Genomic DNA, 24,466 nt, shown 5'->3' on the forward strand with positions numbered 1-24,466 from the left:
ACGCTGGGATCATGACCTGAGCCAAAGGCAGATGCTTAACGACTGAGCCACCCAGGTGTCCCGAGAATACAGCAGGATACTTTAAAACCAATTTGAGAATCTGTCTCAACAGGTAAATTAATCCACTTACATTTTTTGTAATTACTTTTACATTTATATGTATTCTATTTTGTGTTTTCTATTAATCTTGCCTTTTTGCTTTTTTGGGGAGGGGTTCTCTTTTTTCTCCATTAATTTGGTCTATATGTTTTTCTTTATTCACCTTTTCCTCAATATAATTTGGAAGGCTATTTCTTTTCTTCTAATCATCATCCTTGAATTTTTGGCATACTCACTTGACTTAGGCGAAGCGAAGCCTAATCAATCAATATCTTCCTCCTCCTCTTGAACAATGAAATTCTTTAACATCAGTCTTCTCCCTTCAGTCTTCCATGTCATTTATTGCCTTGTATATTTTAGTTCCACCTTGTTTTTGAAGTCACACAAGTAGTTGTTATTATTATTTTTTTTTTAGAGAGAGAGTGCGTGAGTGGGGGACAGGGGCAGAGGGAGAGCGAATCATAAGCAGACTCCATGCTCAGCACAGAGTCCAGCATGGGGCTTGATCTCACAACCCTGAGATCATGACCTGAGCCAAAATCAAGAGTCAATCAATTAACCATCTAAGCCACGCTTGCGCCCCATTATTGTTTTTTATATTTTGTGCTCATTTAGATTTAGCAAATTTACCAACTTATTTGCTCACCTCTTTCCTTCTAGATTTGGTTTTGTTTTTACTGAAGTATATCTTTATATATATTCAATGAGTCTCTGAGTTATTTCTTCAGACTTTGTCTGTAAATGTCTTTATTTTGCCCTTACTCTTTTTTTTAATTTATTTTATTTTATTATGTTAATCACCATACATTACATCATTAGTTTTTGATGTAGTGTTCCATGGTTCATTGTTTGTGTGTAACACCCAGTGCTCCACACAGAACGTGCCCTCTTTAATATCATCACCAGGCTAACACATCCCCCCACCCCCCCTCCCCTCTAGAACCCTCAGTTTGTTTCTCAGGGTCCATAGTCTCTCATGGTTTGTCTCCCCCTCCGATTTCCCCCCCTTCATTTCTCCCTTCCTACTATCTTCTTTTTTTTTTTTAAAGATTTTATTTATTTATTCATGAGAGGCAGAGGGAGAAGCAGGCTCCCAAGGAGCAGGGAGCCTGATGTGGGACTCGATCCCAGGACTCTGGGATCATGACCCGAGCCGAAGGCAGATGCTTAACCATCTGAGCCACCCAGGTGCCCCTCTTTTTTTTTTTTTTTAACATATAATGTATTACTTGTTTCACAGGTACAGGTCTGTATTTTGCCCTTACCCTTAAATAACTAGTTGAGAGTTACTGTCTCTCAGTACTTTAAAGGAGTACAGTTTTTGCTAATGAGAAGTCTAAGTCTTCTATCTGTCTAATTTAGTAACTTTGTAGAGAAACTGCCTTTTCTTTCTGGCTCTTTTTAGAATTTTTTTTTTCTTTGTTTTGATAGTCTACAGTTTTCACACTTTGTGTAAGTTTAGTTCCTTTTGTTTGCTTTGCTTTGTTTTAAAGTTACCAAAGTATAATTTTCACCCAAATTCACCCTTTTTGGGTGGACAGTTCTATGAATTTTGGCAAATGTATACAGTGATGTAGCCATCATGACAATCAAGATGTAGAACTTTTCCATCATTGACAAAAATTCCCTCATACCACTTTGTAGTCACTCCTCTCCCAGCACCCAGCCCCTGGCAAACAATTGATCTGTTAGCTGTCCCAACACTTTTGCCTTTTCCGGGAACTCCTATAAATGGAATCATATAGTACATAGCCTTTTGACTTAATATAATGTATTTGAGATTCACCCACATTGTTGTATGTGTCAGTAGTTTGTTTTTATTTCTGAGTTGCATTCCATTGTATGAATGTACCACAATCTGTTTTTACATCCTTACATTGATATTTGGGTTGTTTCCAGTTTGGGGTGAATATTAATAAAACCAATATAAACATTTGTATATAGTTTTTTAATAGATATATATCCTCATTTTCCTTGAATAAATACATATGAATGAATGGCTGGGTCATTTGGCAAATGTATGTTTAACTTTATAAGATATAAGTAAACTGTTTTCAAAAGGAGTGCTATACAATTTTTGCATTCTCACTAGCAATATGTGAGAGATCCAGTTACTCCACATCCTCACCAACACTTGGTATTGTCACTTTTTTTTTTTTAAGATTTTATTTATTTATTTGACAGAGAGAGACATAGCGAGAGAAGGAAGACAAGCAGGGGGAGTGGGGGAGGGAGAAGCAGGCTTCCTGCGAAGCAAGGAGCCTGATGCAGGGCTCGATCCCACGACCCTGGGATCATGACCTGAGCCGAAGGCTGACACTTAACCGACTGAGCCACCCAGGCGTCCCTTTTGCCCATTTTTTAAATTGGTCTCTTTGATTTCCTATTATTAAGCTATGAGATTTCTTCATGATTTCTTAATACCAGTCTTGTGGCAGATACATTGTTTGCATGTATTTTCTTCCCATCTGTGACTTTTGTTTTCAGTTTCCCAATACTGTCTTCCAAAGAGATCTTGTAGATTTTGAAAAAGTCCAGTTTATCTATTTTTTTGTTTTATGATTTGTGGTTTTGTGTCCAATCTAAAACAAAACAAAAACAAAAACAAAAAAACTTTTTCCAAACCAAGGTTGTGAATATTTTCTCCTATGTTTTCTTCTGAACGTCTTTTACTTTTAGATTTTACATTCAGGTATATCCCTCATTTCAACTTACTTTTTGTAAATGATGCAGGGTATGGTTTGAGGTGCATTCTTTTACATAAAGATGTCCAGTTGTCCAGCATCATTTGTTGAAAAACATGATCATCTCAATAGATTAAAAAAATTAGCAAAATTCAATACCCATTCCTATTATAAACTCTCCATAAACTTGGAATAGAAAGAAACTTCCTCCACCTCGTACAGCCATCTATGGAAACTTACACTTAATACCATACTTAACTATAAAAGACTGAAAGCTTTCCCTATTAAGATGTGGAACAAAGTGAGAATGTTCACTCTCACTACTTTTGTTCTGCATTGTACTGGAGGTCCTACATAGTGTAACAAGGCAATAAAAAGAAATAAGAGGAATTTACATTGGAAAGAAAGAAGGAAAATTGTGTTTATTTGTAGACAGCATGATCATGTAAATAGAAAATTCTAAGGAATATTGTGCAAAACTACTGAAGTAATAAAAATGTTTCACAAGGTTACAGGATACAAGGTCAATGACAAAAAAACAATTTTATTTCTAAGGACTAACAATGGCATTTGGAAATTGAAATTTAAAAATAATATCATTTACAAAACCATATTCAAGGAAAATAAGACTCAATGTTAAGTGGCATATCACCCCACACTAATGTATTGATTCATTGCTCAGTCAAAATTGCTACAGGCTTTTTAAAAAATAGAAATTGACAAGTTGCTTCTAAAATATATATGGAAATAAAAGTACATAGTGGAGCCAAAACAATTTTGAGAAAAGAACTAAGTGTGAGGATTTATACTACCTCATTTTAAGACTTAACTGCAGGGCTACAATAATCAATATAATGTTATATTGGTATAAGAATAGACATAAATCAATGAAACAGAATAGAGAACATAGAAATAGACGAACACATATTTGGCCACTTGATTTTTGAAAAAGGTGCCATGATAATTCAATGGGAAGAGGATATTTTTCCTAACAAATCATGCTGAACAACTAGATATCCATATGCCCCTCCCTGCAAAGAATATCAACCCTTACTTCACACCACACACAAAAACTTGAAAACGATAAAAGATGCAAGTAGGAGAGCTAAAATTCTCAAAGTTCTAGAAGAAAATATAGGGGAAAATCTTGTGACCTTGAGTTTGGCAAAGATTTCTTAAGATACAAAACGTGAACCATAAAAGAAAAAAACAATACACTGGATTTCCTCAAAATTAAAAAATTTCGCTCTTCAAAAAGACAATGCTAAGAAAATGAAGAGATTGGGAGAGACTGAGAGAAAATATCTACAAAACATATTAATAAAGGGCTTGTATCCTGAAGACACAAAGAATGCTTACAACATTAATAGGAAACAAAAGAACCTGATTTTTTTACTGGGAAAAACATAGTAAATAGACACTTCATCTAAGAAGATATGCAAATGGCATTTAAGCCCATAAAAAGATGTTCCACATCAACAGAATAGAGAGCCCAGAAATGGACCCTCAACTCTATGGTCAACTCATCTTTGACAAAGCAGGAAAGAATGTCCAATGGAAAAAAGACAGTCTCTTCAACAAATGGTGTTGGGAAAATTGGACAGCCACCTGCAGAAGAATGAAACTGGACCATTTCCTTACACCACACACAAAAATAGACTCCAAATGGTTGAAAGACCTGAATGTGAGACAGAAGTCCATCAAAATCCTAAAGGAGAACACAGGCAGCAACCTTTTCGACCTCAGCCACAGCAACTTCTTCCTAGAAACATCACCAAAGGCAAGGGAAGCCAGGGCAAAAATGAACTATTGGGATTTCATCAAGATAAAAAGCTTTTGCATAGCAAAAGAAAGAGTCCACAAAACCAAAAGACAACCGACAGAATGGGAGAAAATATTTGCAAATGATATATCAGATAAAGGGCTAGTATCCAAAATCTATGAAGAACTTATCAAACTCAACACCCAAAGAACAAATAATCCAATCAAGAAATGGGCAGAAGACATGAACAGACATTTTTCCAAAGAAGACATCCAAATGGCCAACAGACACATGAAAAAGTACTCAACATCGCTCGGCATCAGGGAAATCCAAATCAAAACCTCCATGAGATACCACCTCACACCCGTCAGAATGGCTAAAATTAACAAGTCAGGAAATGACAGATGTTGGCGGGGACGTGGAGAAAGGGGAACTCTCCTACACTGTTGGTGGGAAATGCAAGCTGGTGCAACCACTCTGGAAAACAGTATGGAGGTTCCTCAAACAGTTGAAAATAGAGCTACCGTATGACCCAGCAATTGCACTACTGGGTATTTACCCCAAAGACACAAATGTAGGGATCCAAAGGGGTACGTGTACCCCAATGTTTATAGCAGCAATGTCCACAATAGCCAAACTGTGGAAAGAGCCAAGATGTCCATCGACAGATGAATGGATAAAGAAGATGTGGTATATATACACAATAGAATATTATGCAGCCATCAAAAGGAATGAGATCTTGCCATTTGCAACGACGTGGATGGAACTGGAGGGTGTTATGCTGAGTGAAATAAGTCAATCAGAGAAAGACATGTATCGTATGGCCTCACTGATATGAGGCGTTCTTAATCTCAGGAAACAAACTGAGGGTTGCTGGAGTGGTGGGGGGTGGGAGGGATGGGGTGGCTGGGTGATAGACATTGGGGAGGGTATGTGCTATGGTGAGCACTGTGAATTGTACAAGACTGATGAATAACGGATCTGTACTTCTGAAACAAATAATGCAATATGTGTTAAGAAAAAAAAAGAAGAAGAAGATAGCAGGAGGGGAAGAATGAAGGGGAGTAAGTCGGAGGGCGAGATGAACCATTAGAGACGGTGGACTTTGAAAAACAAACTGAGGGTTCTAGAGGGGAGGAGGGTGGGGGGATGGGTTAGCCTGGTGATGGGTATTAAAGAGGGCACATTCTGTGTGGAGCACTGGGTGTTATGCACAAACAATGAATCTTGGAACACTACATCAAAAACTAATGATTGGTGGTGATATGGTGATTAACATAACAATACAAAATTATTAAAAAAAAAGATGTTCCACATCAATAAGTCATTATGGAAATGCAAATTAAAACGACATATTAAAAATTAAAATTAGATGCCACTACACAGCTACCAGAATGGCTAAAACTAAAACTACTGACAGTATCAAGTGTATAAGGACATGGATCAGTGGGAAACTTGGTGTCCACTTGTTCCTGGTGTGAATACAAAATGGTACAGCCACTTTGGAAAACAATTTGACAGTTTTGTATAGAATTAAACATATACTTACCATATGACCCAGTAATTCCATTCCTAGATATTTACCCACAAAAAATGAAAACATACATTCATACATACTTACATTCAAATGTTTATAGCAACTTTATTCATAATAGCCAAACACGAGTAACAAGTCAAATGTCTATCAACTGGTGAAACGGCAAATAAATTGTGGTGTATTTGTACAGTGTGATACCACTCGGCAGTAAAAGGAATGAAATATTGATGTCCACAGCAATGTAGATAAACCTCAGAAAAGTTGCTAAATTATAGAAGCCAAAAAAATCTATGATTCTATTTCCCTAAAATACTGGAAAAGGCAAAACTAGATGTTACAAGGTGCCTGGGATGGCAGGCATGGGGGGATAGGAGGGGGCACGGATTGTAAAGGCACACAAAGGAAACTTTTGGAGCAATGGTGTCAGCACGCTAGGAAGGCGCACACACGAGCTGTGTCTTTCCACAATGTCAGCTCTATTCAATCATAAAGCAAAGTTAAATCACAGTTATAAAGCAGGCTCAAGATTCCAAACTCAATGACATTTCCCCATGTGATTAAACTTGGCTCCTTACGTGGCACACAAAGCAGGACCGAAGACAAGCCACACAACAAACAAGATAACAGAAGAGGGCCAGAAGTGAACAAACCAAACATGATGTCAGTCTGGGGGGTGCAGCTGAGCTGAGGCCTCCGTCTGGTCCGGGTCAGCTCTTGGCACTCACTGCTTCTGATGTTCCAGCAGGGAAGGATCTCGGTTCTGTTTGGAGATCCATCCGCGGCAATTGCCTTTTTTAAGTGGTCAGACGTAGAGGGGTCATGTCTGCAGAGTCTGACAGTTTGCTGCCAAAATCCTTCCCTGTTTAAAGGGATTTCATCAGTTTTGGATCTCTGCAGACCTCCTCTGGTTCTGCGTGTTATCAGTTCTGGGGTGTCGTCAGCTGACGTTGGTCCCGGTGATATCTCCTAGCTGTAGTACTTTAACTGCTTGCGTCATTGCCTGACCCAGTCTCCTGCTTGACAGGAGAGACTCCATTTTGCTCTCTACAAACGGGAATGTTTGTGGCAGTAACTACCCAACTGTCAATGTTTGTAGAAACTCATCAAATTGTACTCTTAAAATTGTGAGTTTTATTGTACATAAATCATATCTCCATAAAGCTGACTAAAAGAACCCCACTTAATTCATCTTTTTCTCTCTTCCTCTTAGGTGTGAGACCCAAGTTCAGTGTTATTAGGTAGCATTATGGCTTCAGGATGGTTGTCTGGTCAGTGGTTGGTGTCTGACCATGCTGTTTCCTCTTGAGATGTGCATCCACCTGGGTCTCACGCTTGGGTCTCCTTGCTAGCATCTCCTGAGAATTCTGCATCCCCATCTGGTTCTCAGTTGTATGGGCCGCAAAGCTTTCTGAAGCCCTGTCTTTCATCACAATGTCAAGGGCGCTTGGGATGTAGCACACTCAGCCAGCCCTCAGTATCTGTCCCATGCCACTTTGTGTACTGTCTCGGGCCTTCTCTGCCTAGTGTTTCAGCACATGCAGGGGTAGGATCAGTGATGGTGTGGAGCCTTGCCACTTCCCCCACCTCTCACCTGTGAGAAGGGGCACAGTATCTCTCCGATGTTCTTGAATGTCTGAGTTCCACTATTTCATTTCCTGAGTCTTGTCCTGGGCAGACAGGATGCCTCAGGGGCCCGTGCCAACTCTCCTGGCTCCCCAGCTCAGAGAGGGTTTTTGGTTTTTTTTTTTTTTTGGTTGTTGTTTATTTTTATTTTTAACTTCCTCTGACGATGTAAAGTAGGAAAAATTGGCTTGGTAAATATTCTTCTAACCCTATAATGAATGTAAGAACCTTTGCTTTTAGAGGAAGGAAAGAAATTGAGTAAGGGATGCTGCCCAAGGGAAGGAAGACTGAAGTGGAGATCTGCTCAGGGTCAGGGGAAGCCTGAGAACAGGAAGTACTTAGGCAATGAAGAGAGGAGGCTATGAAATTTCTAGACATGGGAGAGGGAACTTTGCCTACTTATTGTCTAAAGCTGGCCCTGCCCTAAGAGTTGACACATATTCTTTCAAGGACCCAAATACTTGGCAAATACAAATATTCCTCAGTACCCAATATCCTACATAGTCTTTCTTTCCCTAGATGAAAACATCTCATAGTGGGATTTGAAGGTTAGGCTTACCAGGACTCTCACACCAGATCCTAAGGATGTATTCTGGGACAAATTCATGCTAGAGGAGACCCAACCTATAGTTTTCTAAACCATTTGATCCAGTCCCAGGCTGACCTCTGTTTATTTGATCCCTGTCAAAATCATTTAAGGCATATTTCACATGAAAACAAAACAAAACAAAACAAAAAACAGACAGTGGTGGGAGGGAGCTAACATTTATTGAGGACTACATGCTGGGTCTGGGCTGAGTTTTTGTTCCATTTAATCTTCCCAACAACCCATAAATCATCTTGCAGTTGAGGAACTAACTCTCCACTTAGAGGTTGCACATCTTGCCCAAGGTCACACAGGAGGGGGAGAAATGAGATTCAAGCCTGAACTGATGAACTTCAAAGTACTCATTTCCATTACCCCATGCTGTCATCCTGGGAGACTAAGTTAAAGCCACTAATCCTAGTCTTAGATGAAATAACAGGAAGAGGAGGAGGAAGACAACGACCACCACGGTGATGAGTAAGGGAGAAGCCAGGGCTGTTGCCTTTGGGAGGCAGCCGCGATAGCCCATCTACATGAAGCTCCTTGCCGAGGAAACAGACCCGTCTAGACTCACAATTCCTACTGACTAGCATATGGGGAAGAGGAAAGGCGTAAATTGAAGAGCAGGTTTGCAAGGCAATGACCTAATTAGACAGGACACACAGACTAGTATTGTAATGCTATGAATAGGATTTCAGGTATGTTTTTAAAAATTTAAGCAAAGGTGACAGAAGAATTTCAAAAACATGCACATTTTTGTAGCAAAAGTAAGGAATGGCCTGCAATGTGAAGATTCTAGATCGCACGCAAACATATAGAATCTCTGCTTCGCGGACCTTCTGGAAGACTGTCAACTTCAGACCTATTTGAGCATTCCAAACCTCCCACAGGATTTGGAACTGTTTCTGCTCACTACCAAATTATTTGGTAACCAGTAAGGGAACTGATAGGGCCTCTCAGGCATCCTTTGAATTTCTGAAGCCTGACTGGACTTGTAGAATGACTGTAAATTATTGCAGATATAAGACCAGTGCTTCTTGCCACACTTTGTGTATGTGAAAGCTTTCCTTTGGTTTGTAACTATAGCAACAAGTTCTATAGCCCATTGTTTTGCACAGCTCAGTCTTACCACCTCATGGACCGCCTAATGATCACTGTTCTACATAGAATTGTCTTACATCATATTGGCCTGCTCTTTGCTAAAGGGGTCTTAGCTTTACACCTTTGCAGTGACAGTAGTCAAATTCCTTTAACCTGCTGTATCCTTGATCCTGCTTTCCATTATTGGAGGCTAAGAGGAAAGGGTTTTATCAAGGCCACGGCAAGAGTCCTATATGGTATAAAGGGTAAGGGATTTGGAGCCAGTGGACCTGAGTTTGAATAAATCCTGCCACTTATTGCTGTGTGATCTTGGGCACATCATTTATATTCTCTGACCTTCAATTTCCTTGTCTGTAAAATGGAGATAATAATAGTTATGGACATGGTTGTTGTAAGAATAAAGTGAAATAGTATGAAGGAAAGCTTCATTTAAACTGTGAAGGGCTATATAAATGCTATTACTAAGTGCAGAGGGTGAACGACCGCTGGGCAGGAGTGCCCACCTGCTGATGAGGGCCACCAGGAGCCTATGTTAGAGACAAGAATCACGTCTGTTTCTGTGACAGTCATCCAAGTGGGTGGTCTTCCCATCATGACCCTGTATGTTATACCCATTCAGAAGTGAGTAATATGGAGCTCATTTCGACTGTGTGGGTTTCTGAGAAAAACGAAAAAATAATAAGTTTTAAAGAGAAAGAGAATAACTTTTCTTGGGTCTGTGTTTGATGCTGGAGGGTAGTATGCAGCGGGAGGCAAAAGGACAGTGAAATGAGTTGGGAGGAGGCCTAGAGCTCTCTCAGCTTCCTTCCCTCCCAAGGAGGGAGCTTATCTTATGACAGTCTTTGGTTCTCTGCACTCGCGGGCAGTGAACAGGCTCCTCATTGGTTACGTATGCATATAATTTAAGATTTAACTAATACTGTGAACCTTTACTTTAAGGCTAGATATGCACTTGGAGCTTCCTCTCAAGAGTTTTCTTTTATGTCTGTGTATGTATGTTTTTAACCCACATTGTTACTTTAACACTTCAGTTATGAGGCAAATTTTATCTGTACATACTGAACTGCAATGGTTTTATTTTTTCTGTCCCAGACTGGAGTTTTTTTTACAGGGTTTTTGGTTTGGTTTGGTTTGGTTTTTTGAGAGAGAGAGGTTTTTTTTTTATTTTTTCTTTTCATTTTTTTAGGAACAGAAAGAAGTTGTGGTTTGATTTGTTAGGTTTGTTTTGAATGACAAAGCTTTTCTACCCCTCTTCTTAAAAACAGGACCTGAAGTCTGTATCTATATCTTTAAAAAAAATGTTTCAAGTCTAATCACATTTGTATAATAACAATGAGTATTATGTAATTGTACGTGAATAAAAGATCTACACATGAATAAGTGCAATGATTGTTGCATTTAGGACTCCCAAACTGGTAGTATCTGGTGATGATGTTGTTGGATTAAGTGGATCTGAGGTAACTGTAGGCTGCATGGGGGATCCGCTGCTGAATATTCTGAGCCTGTGATATGTGGACCAGAGGCCTTTCAGAAAAGGCCTTCAATGCTGACTTTTAATCTTATCTTAAAAAAAGAGAATATGCATATAATCACAGAGATACACTGACAGGAATGAGAGGCACTTGTCATATAACTTTAAATATACCACAATTTTTGAGACCTCATTTTGACATTTTTATGTTTTTAAATAAGTATAGGAAACTGAAACAAACAAAACAGTTGTCCCAGATGTCTCCCTTCCTCCAACAGGTCCAGCTCTGAGTTACTGTAGAAATAGTCCCGTAACTCACCCATAGCAATGGGCTGCTGGGGAAGGGAGCATGTGGTCATGTTTCCAGAGCAGACAGAAGAGCTAACTTATGAAAAAGAATGGTGTGGGACCATATCATTTTTGACTTTACATGATACCCTGCTATTCTCAAATGAGCAGAACTTGTGCTGGTTCAGTGGCAAGTAATATCGAAAGCGTGGTTTCCTGCTACATCTTTCTTGAAGCAAGCGTTGCCCTTTTATCTTCAAAAGGTCATCATCATTTGTGTATCTGTCCTATTCTCTGGTGCATGGACCATTTAGTTTTTGCACGCGCTCCTTGTAACTGTCAAGAAAAATTTCCTTAAGAGTTCAAAATCAAAACACAAAATGATGATCACTTCATTGGCCTTTGAGAAGAGGAAGTGGTGGTTTGTCTTACAACACAAGGCATACCCTGTGCAATGTTTATTGCTTAATTATTCTTTGTGAAGCTTCCTATTTTGGCTTTACTTTTAACCCCGAAACAAAGTGTAAATGATAAAGAAGCTCCGTGGCCATATGGAATAGGACTAAAGCTTTTATTTACCTCCCTTTCTCCTTCACTAGCCTTTTGCTTTTCTGTGTGAAATCTCGATACATGTCCTCTCCCTTCTAGAAAGCCTCATAAAACCGTGTCTTCTCTTCTTCGGACTCCTACAGCATAGCACGGTGTGGCCTGGGCTCAGATCCTTAGCATCTAACCTTCCAATAGGGCTGCTTCACTGTGGCATTTGCTATGGGAATCCTGCCTACTGGAAATGTGTCGTGCATGGTAACCCTGCTTCTGTGGTCCATGCTTTCATCGCACCTGTTCCAGTTATATTTATTTTTACATTTTATCTCTGTGATTCTCTGATTAATTTCTATCTTGCTCACCAGCCTGTGAGCGCCCCTGAGGCCAGACACCTGGTCTGGTTTTGCTCACCAATGAATCTGTCTCCTGCGCATAGCAGAGGGAGCTGACTCACAGCCACTAAATTGTCTCCTTGCCTTCAAATTCACACCCCTTCCAAAACATTCCTCTCATTATCACCAACACCTCTACAAGTTCAGATAACTCCTCAATGCCAAAAAAAAAAAAAAAAAATCTAAATTCCAGGCCACAGGCTGCTTTTAAAGGCTTATCTCAATGTTGGTATGACAACATTGCTTTTTATTTAGGTTTATTTTACCTTACCTTGTATGATATAGAGCTAGTTATTCCCTGCCTTGATTTCTCTTTATATTGTAAATTGCTTGCCTCTTTGTAAATTATTGCTCCTCATAAAACGATTGACTTAGCATTATGGAGATACACATCTCTAGAATTACCATACTTGATAGCTATGTTCTTCCTATACCAGAAATTTAGATATTTTATAAATATTCTCTTGTTTATATTATGTAGACTGAGAATATATCTTATTCTGTTTTTTTTTTATTAATAGCTGTCAATCCTATTGCCTGGAGCACGGCGATATTGATATAATAGGCTTTGCAATCCTACGTTAATGACCCCTTGAATATTTGTTTAATCTGTTAAACTTTGCGATCTCCTGAAGCTCTTTCCAAACTGTTACTTAATTAGATTAATTAGTGTCTTAGGTTTAAGTTCACATGAGACTTTTGCATTTGTCTCTAGTGTATTTTCTTACTTTCCTACTCACTCTCCCTTTCTTTTCTGAAGGTCAAAGTTTGTCTGATAATGTCTATCCGAACTCTGTTATAGTGTCTTTTCGTTACTTCCCTGTGTATAATGTTTTACCTGATTGAAAATATTTGGAATGTTTTCAAGGTCCTGGAGACTGAAAAACCTCAGCAGATCGAGGAATCTGTACAAATTCAGCACAGTGCCCTTCTTTTGTTGCCTAGGGAAGCAGTGCTTTGACAAGATGGCCTGAAATTAAGTTTTGAAAGCTAATGCCATCTCCATTATACAAATCCCAAGAGCCTTTAAAATATATTTTTAAATAAATATGTGTACTATACTTTGCAAAGCTGCGATAGCAGAAAACTGGCAACATTCCACGTGTTTATAATTTGGGGGTTGTTTGACTAGTTTGTGGCACATCCACGCAAAGGAGGGGCGTGCAGGTGTGCAATGGCGTGAGGGTTATCCTGTATGGTATTCCTGAGTTCCTCGGGGTATATTATTAAGTCTATGTGTGTGGGTTTTCTTCAAAATTATACGGAGAGTGGAGGGGTGGGTGGAAGGGTTCCGATATAACAAAATTGTCCATGAATTGTTATTTATTGAAAGCGGTGGATGGATACTTGAGGATTCATTATGCCATTCTGTTATTTTTGTTTATATTTGAAATATTTCTTTAAGGAAAAGCTAACATTAACAGGTATGGTCTAATGTTCAGAGGGAAATGCTTTTCTGGGATAGTCATTAACAGGTTTTCATCCATGAAATGGTTGAACCGACATATTTTAGCTTATAAACACAAACAAATCTACATATGTAATCAAACCTTTTCAGCTCCTTGAAGATTTAAATGATAAACTGTGATCAGTTGCCAAAATCGAAGTGTGGTGATGCCTTGATAACAACAGGTTCTTTTAAAACACTGCTTTATGGCACTGAAAAAAATATGCGGGTATTAAGGGAGTGGGAGTCCAAATGATATCGATGGCTATTAATCCCACATGAAGAAAGACAACCAAATGAAGCCAAAACAAAAAACAAAACAAAACAAAAGACAACCAGACATTTAGTGCCTCCTGATGGAAGTACATGCTACCACCTATGAAGTATTTTTGCAGCAGGAAGAGGAAAACAAGCGTACGTGTAATTTATGTCTATGTTTGAAAATTAGAGATAGCGGAATGGAAGCTGTAAGTCCACAGGTGTGATCCCATTTAATTTGTGTCTGTATGAAACAGAAAAATTAGTTACTGTGACTCCCATTTTAGAGAGGAGGAAAAGAAACTTAATGAATAAATGGCATGCCTGTGGCCACTTGACAAATAAATTTAGGAGCCAGAGCCTAGCATGCCTTCCAGATTCATATTACAGAACATGCTTTCCATATTAAAAGAATGGGGATCCCATCATCAGGGAGCAGCTAATCTGATAAGATAGACATGAGAGATGATAGATGTTCAACAGAAGATCCGGACCTTTAATTTATGACAGTTGGAGTTATCTTCTCTGGCAAGAGAAAAGTGCATGTTTACCCTTCTGTTAGAAGTGCAGATTCACATGTGTCAGAGATCAAAATAGCAGAAGATTAGGATGGCTTTTTTTTTTTTTTAATGCAATTGGGTCTTCTTACCAGATCTCTTAGAAGAGCAACGATCCCAATGCCACCAAAATGGGCCAGGAGAGGCCTTGCTGGCCAAGACAGGTCCTTTTAGAAATTGCTCTGGGTCCACTTGAATATGTGAGCAAATCAATGGGCAGCACATAGGCTGGCTACGTTGACTTGTGCAGTCATACAAGGACCCACTCTCACAAAGGCCTGAGCTTGGTTTAATGCTGTAGGGTCACCCTCCTGGTATCCTTAATTTTATTCTTGAGCTGATGTTTTGTAAGGGAAGTCTGACGGGACAATTAAGCATGCACATGGGCAGCAGATATGGGTGAGGTGGCAAGGCAGAACATACAAGCATAGGCCTGAGCTGTGGCCACAGCAAAAAATATAGGTATCGAGCAAGTAAACTGTTGGACTGGTGCACAGGTGCATGCCTCAGGCAGTGTTGGCCATAGCAGGGTGTTGGTTTTTAGTTTCCAAAAAAAAATTTGAATTATTTTGTGTTATATTTTAAGGGTGAATGTTATGTTTATTTACCCAATCAATGAATAGTAATTGAGTGTTAACTATAATGCTCAATAAACAAAATGGGGTTTCTGCTTTCGTGGAGCTTATATAACTTTTTTCCCAATTAATGCCACAATTGCCTACTTTTTAAAATTAGAATTATTGATTTGAGTGTAGCAGTGGAGAGTATCTTTGTAACAAAGAGGTCTTTATTATAATTTATCTATAGCTAAGTGTACTGACCTATAACTTCACTGGAGAATAGCTTACCCCAGCTGACCTTTGCTTGCTTTCATTATTTTCCACTAATTTTACTTTATGTGTGAAGATTTCCATAAATAGCTGAATCTGGAATGATTTTATTTTAGAATTGTGAAAAATGGAAGACAGTACCACAGACACAGAACAAGAAGAGGAAGAGGAGAAAGACGAAAAGGCTCAGGAGGACCCCATTTGTGCTGTAGCACCCACAATATATATCCAAGATGAGCGATGTGTTGATTTATCTACAACTCCAGCTTTCATTTGTCTGCAAGAGGTAGGTTTCTCTCTATGTATTACTATACTCAGACCTGAATCATAATCAACTTAAAAATCAGATGAAGCTAATATTATTATCAAAATGACTTATCACATGTAACCTGTAGGCAATACACACAGTTTGGAGCACTTTAAAATAAAATAGTCCCCACCTTCTCTTCCAAAGTCTTATCATACAATCCTGTACTAACGTAGTAGTGTAAGTTCTGACACTTTCATAGCATAATAAATATTTGCATGTATGTGGTCATTTAAGTACATTCCATAGGTGGATAAATGAAATAAAAGAGCAAATTTCTTTCATTCTTGAATATACTACATTTACTTCCATAAAATGAAGATAAAAGATCTTGATCGTTAGAGCAGTAGAGCATTGAAATATACTGCTTTGTATTAGCAGAGAAGCAAAAAAAGGAAATATGATGTTTGTCTGATTTTTGTCTTATTGTCTAATTTTTAAAAAAACTAAGATGAACATTTAGGAAATGCCCATATATGAGGAGAGTTTCTTTTTTAAATAATAACTGACTACATAATGCAACTGTTACCTTGTCATGCTTGAGAACTATACTGGACTATTAACTTTGTGCAAATAGAACTGAATGTAACTGAATAAAACCTCTAAGTAAGTTGATAGTCATAATAAAAATAAGCTTAGGGGCTCCTGGGTAGCTCAGTCAGTTGAGTGTCCAACTCTTGGTTTTGGCTCTGGTCATGATCTCAGGGTCATGGGATCGAGCCCCGCCTTGGGTCACACTCAGTGGAGAGTCGGCTTGGGATTCTCTGCCTCTCCCTCTGCCCCTCCTCTGCTCTCTGTCTCTGAAATAAATAAATCTTTAAAAAAAATAAAAATTAGAATAAGCTTAAAAAGTCTCCTCTGCTCTCTGTCTCTGAAATAAATAAATCTTTAAAAAAAAATAAAAATTAGAATAAGCTTAAAAAGTCTTAGAACAAAACCAGAGTTCATTCAAAACCAAGAAGCAAAGCCAAATCTCCACCCAAATACCTTGTTGGTGTAAATATTTGAAACAATTGCTGCCACTGCTGTTGAGTTTTTATTTTATATATACAAACATCATGTCAGGAACACAAGATAGCAACTTGTCCTGTTACTGGTGGTGTGAATTTTGATCAGTTGGTCAAGGCAGTGACTTTCACAGTTTCCTCCTCTGTACAGTTGTTATTTTTCTGTTTGAAATTAATAAGCACCTATGGGGAGATACTCTGAGACTGAGATTTAAGTATCCTATTCCTCCTAAGATTTTCACCTACTAGTTTTACATTCTTGATGATACTTGCCCAAATCGGTTCTTATTATGATGATTGCCAAATGATGATTGTCTAATTCCATTATTCCTTCTACATTTATTAGTTGGCTTCCTACTGTAAGGAAGAACCTTCTTTTCTTTAGTTCTGTCTACCTTTTTCCTATCTATCTATCTATCTATCTATCTATCTATCTATCTATCTATCTATCTATCTCTCCCTATGAGTTCTTATTCTTTTCAATGGGTTATAATCCATTACCGTCATTATTTGTTTTGATGTCTCAATTTTCCCTGATTTGGCCATTGTACATCCCTTCAAGAAAACTCACTTGTCCTTTTGACATGACCCTATGATTCTTTGTGTAATTATTTACTTTCTGTCATAAGAATGTTTTCCAGACTCTTCTTGCATTTTCTTTGCTCCAACCCTGGAATTCTCAAAATTTCCCAAAGGATCCCTGGTTCCTTTTAGTGGAGAATGATGTATTTGCAAACTTAGACCTCAATGCTGGGTATGCTCATAGCTACCAGTCTGTCGTTGCTTCTAAGTCCTCTCAGCAGACAGAGCTAGGCAACAGATGCACGCGTGTATTTATCCACAAATTTATATCTATTTCTTTATCTATATTTATATATTTAAAACCATGAATCCACATCTTTAGTCTTCATATTTTTAAGTAACCAGGGTTCTCTATTTCTGCTAAAATCCATTGTATATTCAACTTTTTGCGAAAGAATTTCTACTTTTATACCACTACCCTTAACAATTCTATCAAATAAAAAATAAGGCTAGAGTTCATTTCTACTAAAGGTTACACTAAATAATAAAAATTATAGCCAAGTTTTTTAAGGCATAGATAAAGAAGCATGGAAGGTTTGTTTTGTAAAGACAAAGGTGAACCTAGGACAACTTCTCCCGCATATTGATGTTCAATGTAGCAATTTATTAACTATCTCAAGAATCTCTCAGGGTACATGTATGCATAAATTGTAGTTATTAATCATTGGGTATGACTAGCCCCTGAGAAGGTGGATACCTTAGACTATAGTGTCAAAGAATGGTCTTATCTACCCTTTTGAGTAGTGTAAAATTACATCAGTAATGAAACCAGTAATTCTGCATGACAGTTCCTCAGGCCAATCATCTTGCAGAATGATTCTTGGTGTCAAACAACTTTATTTCCATAAGAAACACCACTGAAATTGTTTCTGTTGGCATCTATAGCTTTATTTACTAATTCTTTCAACATTCCTCTCAGATTTATGAGTCTTAACAACGTTTGTGACCCACTTTATATAAGCGTCCTTCCTTCGGTTATCCGAACAGAAGCTATATTTGCAGAATAGCAAGAGTTCAGACGGCAACTGAAAGAAAGCAGTCAGAAATCCACTTCCAAAGGTCCAGATGCTTGGCATCACATTGAAAGAGCCAGAAGCCGCTTACAGCATTTATTGTTATCAATGCTAGTCACGCAATTGGCCCACACTACCAAAACACGGATGGCATGGTCTCATTTAACATTGCCTGTAGAATACGGTCAGTATGGTGTTCATAGCACTGTGTGATTTGGGTCCAAACCACGTGTGGCATCTAATAATTCACTTAGCCTCTCATGATCTTCTGGTTATGGTGCACTCCTTCGCAGGGACTCTCCCACATTCAGATGCCTAGGAAACTGGCACATACTCACAAAGCATGATGCAAGGTTATGGCTGTCCAGAAATACTCCTGGTCCCATTGCATCTTGAAAGACTGTGCCATTCACACTAAAAGAAATCAAACCAAATACTTGTAGAGGCCATACTTTGCAACCCCTGCATCTGTTCTTCACCTTTTAGAGTCTGGCTCAATTCCCATGTCCTTGGAGAAATTTTGCCGGTGTTTCCTACCACCTCTCAACTATTTGAGCATTTGTAGGCTATACCTATCACCTGTTACTGGTCATTAACAGAGATTTATTGAATATCTTCTTTTCATATAATACTTTGCATGGAAAATTTAGAATTCCCCACTGACACTGTGATGTATTAATTGTATTGTATTAACCAATGAGATTAATCATTAATTAATCGATGATTAATGATTGTATTAATCAATAAGACCTAACAGGGCAGGAACTACACTGTATTAATTCACACTTTGGGATAATTTGTTCCAAGTGGTGCTTGGGAACTAAGCTACAAGGTTCCCAGCAGTGGACTGTGTGGTTTAATGCTGGACGTCTGCTCCCCAACTCTGCCATTGCTGCCTACCTATGAAGCCTGACGCTCCATAGATTTTTCTTGTCTTATTAAAATTTGATAGTGCTCAATTTTATTTTTATTTGAAAATTTTTTGTTATCAAAAAATATTTTTTGTTATCTAACATATGTACTTGTGTAGCTTGGTGAATGTTTACATATCCCTATAACCGACACGTTCAGAACCAAACTCATCCTTCTTTCTCCCAATCCTAATTCTCCTCCTGTGTGCTCTCTGTTAGTTTGACAGATAAATATCTCTTTTCAATTTGTCTGTTCTCCATTCTTGCCACATTCCCACTCAGATCAAGATATGTTTCCTACAACCCAGAGGTGTCCCTTGCGACTCTTCCTGGTCATTGCCCCCACCAAAGTTAACCACTATTCTGATCTATGACTACACATAAGCTTTGCCTCTTTTTAGATATCATACCGAGGGAATCATACAGTCTGTGTTTCTTTGTGTCTGGCTTCTTTGGCTCACCATTTTGTCCTTGAAATTCATCCTTGCATTGTGTGTGGCCGTAGTTCATTCTTTTTTACTGCTGTATAGCGTTCTTAAATGTAAATATGCCATAATTAGCTTGTCCATTCCTGTTTGGGATGACTATGAACAAAGTTCCATGATCATTCTTGTGCATGCCTTATACTTATGAATTCATTTATTTTGGGTGTATACCTAGGAGTGGGGTGACTGTCTCATAGTCTAGGTTTATATTCAGCTTTAGCAGATAACTTCAAATAGCTTTCCAAAAAGATTATACCAACATACACTCTGAGGGCCATATATAACTCTTGTTGTCCAATACAGTGGCAAGCACTATGTGTTATTTTATTTGTATCCTAGGCGGCACCTGGCTCAAGACCTTGCACAGAGGCAAGCAGTAAATATTTAGCATTAAAAAATCATTTTTTCAACAAATAGTTTGTGTGTCTCTCTGTTCAAAGCATCTTACTAGATGCTGTGGCACACCCAGGCTTAACACAAGTTATAGCTTTCATGGTATTCCCCAAGTTAGGATTCCTCTTTCTGTCTGTACATTGTTATGTAAAGTACCACTGATTTGTAAGTGTGACCTCAGGTGTCAAATGTCAATGTGTCAGATGTTGAAGTTTTTTCCAAGACTTGGAAGCCAGAAAGTCATTCTTGTTTTAATGCCAAGGGCCAAAATCAAAACATGCAATTATTTGCCTAAGCCTTTTGGCTTTTTGTTTTTCACCAAGAACCTTCCTTCTCTTCATTTCTTGAAAATAATTCTTGTGCCAGTCGTAGTTATGTCTTTGGCCTGTGAAGAGGGAAGGTAGCATGGGAGCATTTGGGAGGCACGAGGGGGCAATGTGAACATTGGAGGGAAACACTGAGGAAGTAGAAGTGTGCGTCCATATAGAATACGAAATTCTGTAAGAGTAGAGTGTGGGAGTGTTCAAGTCGTGTGGATGAGTAAATCAAGATGGACTAGGCTTGCTGATGGTGACCTTTTCACTGAAACAGGTTATATATAAAACTGTGAACTCTTGGACTTCTTACAACACGTGTAATACATATATTTGCGTCCAAGTGTTAGTTGCATGTCAGATCTGGAAGCCATTGAGATATCAAGAAGTTTTTGAAGAGTAATGGGAAACTTGAAGTCTCAATCCATTTCACAAATATTAATTCAGTGCCCATTATGTGCCAAGCTCTATGCTAGGAGATGTTCATTATGGTTATTATTAAAGTCACTAAAATCAAATTTACCCCTTCCACTCCTTTGTTTTGAGCGCCTTCTGTATGCTGCATAGCACCAGACACCATAGGCATTCATGGGCATAAAGCATATAAAAGGTTACTATTCTGTAGAAGCTTAACTTGGGAAAAAGAAACTTGAAATATTAACTATCAACAAAAGGCAACATTTAATTGTGAACCTGGAAGGTGCAATCAGAGTTATCAGAATTGAATGGAAAGAACAATCACTGTGGAAATGAGATGATCTGGAAAAAGCTTTTCAGGGGAGTACGACATGAGAGGGGATATTGCAGCCGTACCCATGGGGTCCACTATGAACCTACTTTTCTGTCCTTAAGCTTTGCCCACATGCATACATGCACATACTGGGAATATCTTTACCAAATGACCCTAAGGTACCTCAAGCTAAACACACTCAGAACTAAATTCATTCTTCTTCTCCTAAACCTAATTTTTGTCAGTTGGTTCCCGTAAACACCTATTGAATTTGTCTCTGTTCCATTCCTGCCATATCACCAATTAGAATGCCATTTCTAAGAGAAGATGTAGGGAGAGACCGAACCAAGGCAGTGGCAATGGGAAAAATGATAGAATACATGTAGGAGAGATACTAAGGAAATAGAAAACGCTGGACTTAGTGTCTGAATGGACAGGGAGGAGGGGAGTGAGGAAGAGGAAAGAGTCTGAACTGATGCTTGGATTATGGTATTCTAAGCGACAAAGAATTCAGAAGAAGCAAGGGTCTGAGAGGAACGTCCAATATGTGGATCTTGAGTTTCCCAGGGAAGTCTTTGGGCTGGATATATAGACATAAAAGATTCTCAATAGTATTCAGATTGCTTTCTCAAAGGTTTGCAGATTGGTTTTTATGTATATTTAAGAGCACCTTCTACCATGGTGTGTTTATAAAAAGATGTTGCTCTCATTTACTTAATTCCCTACTTTTACTGGGATATTCACATGTTCAAAAGATACCTTCTTATTCTTTATACATTTCATTCTCCTAAGGCTGGTAACAGATTAAATAACTTTAGGAATTTTTAATAAAAATTTTTGATTAGTTACTGAAAATCCTGGTGATTTTTGGATGCTACTAAAGCTTCCTTCATTTTCTAGGTTTGACCTCCTATAGGTACTGATGAGTTTCTTGGGTTAATCTGTAATGAAGTTTAAAATGTTTTTCAAGAGTGAAAATTATTTCTATTTCTTTCATACATGAATTAATCAAGTAACTGTTTACAAAGGTGAAAATATAAGATCCTCACCCTCAAGGGGCTGATAGTCAATGTAGTTTTAAATGTGTAATTTAATTCCCATAGTGATTCCATAAGGAATAGGAATTTTATTTTTTATTTTTTAAAGATTTTATTTAGGGGCGCCTGGGTGGCTCACTCGTTAAGCGTCTGCCTTCGGCTCAGGTCATGACCCCAGGGTCCTGAGATCGAGCCCCGCATCGGGCTCCCTGCTCAGTGGGAAGCCTGCTTCTCCCTCTCCCACTCCTCCTGCTTGTGTTTCCTCTCTCGCTTGTGTCTCTCTCTATCAAATACATAAAATCTTTAAAAAAAAGATTTTATTTATTTATTTGAGAGAGAGAATGAGATATAGAGAGCACGAGAGAGAAGAGGGTCAGAGGGAGAAGCAGACTCCCCACCGAGCAGGGAGCCCGATGCGGGACTCCAACCAGGGACTCCAGGATCATGACCTGAGCCGAAGGCAGTCGCTTAACGAACTGAGCCACCCAGGCACCCAAGGAATAGGAATTTTAAGATATTATTTTTATCTTAAAGTTCTGAAAGGTTGAGACTTGCCCTGGTGCCTTAGTGCATATTTCATCTCACACTCTTCACTGGACATTCATACATTTAAACACTACTATTTTAGGATTTTAAAAATTGACTTTTTAAGTAAACTGTATATTAAAAGGAAAAATAAAGGTAAATATTTAATGTTCTATTAAATATTTCCCCTTAGTTTCCCTATCCTTTTTTAGTTATCACACTTCATTAATAGCTGTATGTGGAGGATATGCATTAAAAAAAACTACTAAATCTCTTTTTAAAATCTTCCTACAAGTTTCATTGGCCTGTTTTCACGTGTCCTTTAGACATCCAGGCAGCCTTGCGAGAATAATTTTTCAATATTATTTTTTGTCTGTCAAGAAACTTTAAACAGACTGATTATTAAATACAGATAGGTTCCATGTTTCCCATAAAGTTTTTGGGTTTTTGGCTTTTTTTTTTTTTTAACTCTGACAGTAAGGTGGAAATTTAAAAATCTTTCCAGTATGGAAAAAGACTTTGGGACATGGTTGGAATGCACTTAAACATTTGTGGTTTTGACATGGCTAATATCTATTTACAAAGATTAAAGGTTTATATTAGGATTATAAGACTACAAGCCACATTCCACTTTGCAAAGTACATTAACACCCCTAAATTCAATCAGTAAAATCATACACCGCAGAAGAGTCCAGGGGAAGAGAAAAGAAAGTTCCATGTTAGCATATCCTTATACTTGGCACTTTTGAAATGAAAAACATGAAGGTTGATTCTGGCCAGGAATCCAGGGTGTTGTCAGAAAAACTGCTATCTGAACATGTGATCAGTGGCAAGTGGGAGTCAGAAGAGACTTGAAAATCAGGGACAGAGAAGAATTGATTGTTTCTCTGTCTCCTATCTGACATTATCTTCCTTACTCATTCTAAAATCTTTACTGAGCATTGAGCACATGCCAGACTCAGGGCTGGGAATAAGAGGAAAATGCCACAAAGACCCTACCCCCACGCAGCTCATCTGTCCCTTCCTCTGTGTGGTTAATTGTCCTTAATTTCCCTTTCTCTTTTTTGATTCTCTTACAGACATACTGAGGACCTAGTTTGTGTATGTGCACAGGCCTATGTTTATTTTTCATTATATATTTAATAACATTTTAACTACCTCTGTATTTTTCACTGATTCTTTAGCTAAACTGTTATAGCAAGTTGGTTAAATATTAAAAATAATAATCTGAAAGGGCTCCTGGGTGGCTCAGTCGGTTAAGCACTCTGCCTCTTGATCTCAGCTCAGGTCTCGATCTCTGGGTTATGAGTTCAAGCCCCATGTTGGAGCCTACTTTAAAAAAACAAATCTAAATTCAGATGCTTGTTTTTTAAATTGTCACTGTGAACAGATGTTGCTTTTTAAAATAAAGATTAGGAAGAAATATTTAATCGTATTATCTTTTCCTTTGAGAAAGTTCTTGAGAGAGAAAGTAAGTTGACTTTTGAAAGCATGTGGCTCTCAGTAGAGAACATGCATTTTGTGAAACAGTACCTTCAGTAACCCAAGAACTATTTGAATATACATTTGCCCTTGAACAACATGGGGATTAGGGGTACCAATCCCCCTGCACAGTTGAAAGTCCACATATAACTTTTGACTCCCTCCCAGAACTTAACTACTAACAGCCTACTCTTGGCTGTACTAATAACATAAATAGTAGATGAACATATATGTTGCATGTTATATGTATTATACACTGTATTCTTACAATAAGGTAAGCTAGAGAAAAAGAATATTATTAAGAAAATCATAAGGAAGAAAAAAACACTTTACAGTACTGTACTGCGTTTCAATATTGAAAAAAAAATCCATGTATGAGTGGACCTGTGCAGTTCAAACTGGTGTTTTTCCATCCATGTTGTAGGACGTGACAGGATTTCTGTCCGTTTTAAGACTGAATAATATTCCATTGTATGTATATACCACATTTTGTTTATCC

The 24,466-nt window shown here is 38.2% G+C and overlaps 1 protein-coding gene across 3 annotated transcripts in view; it reads left to right on the top strand.

Annotated features, from left to right (window-relative positions):
- Positions 1 to 24,466, top strand: part of CCDC146 (coiled-coil domain containing 146) — a 124,382-nt gene that overhangs the window by 5,492 nt on the left and 94,424 nt on the right. For 2 of the 3 annotated variants that reach the window (XM_027573875.1, XM_027573876.2), the window contains exon 2: positions 15,298 to 15,467. In XM_027573875.1, the coding sequence (XP_027429676.1) occupies positions 15,309 to 15,467 (159 nt within the window). In that variant the 5' untranslated portion in view covers positions 15,298 to 15,308. Of the gene's footprint in view, positions 1 to 9,533; positions 9,638 to 15,297; positions 15,468 to 24,466 lie in introns of those variants that run through there. The other variant, XM_027573877.2, reaches the window with a different exon arrangement.

The sequence above is a fragment of the Zalophus californianus genome, chromosome 12 (assembly GCF_009762305.2).
Source record: "Zalophus californianus isolate mZalCal1 chromosome 12, mZalCal1.pri.v2, whole genome shotgun sequence".
NCBI classification, from domain to species: Eukaryota; Metazoa; Chordata; class Mammalia; order Carnivora; family Otariidae; genus Zalophus; species Zalophus californianus.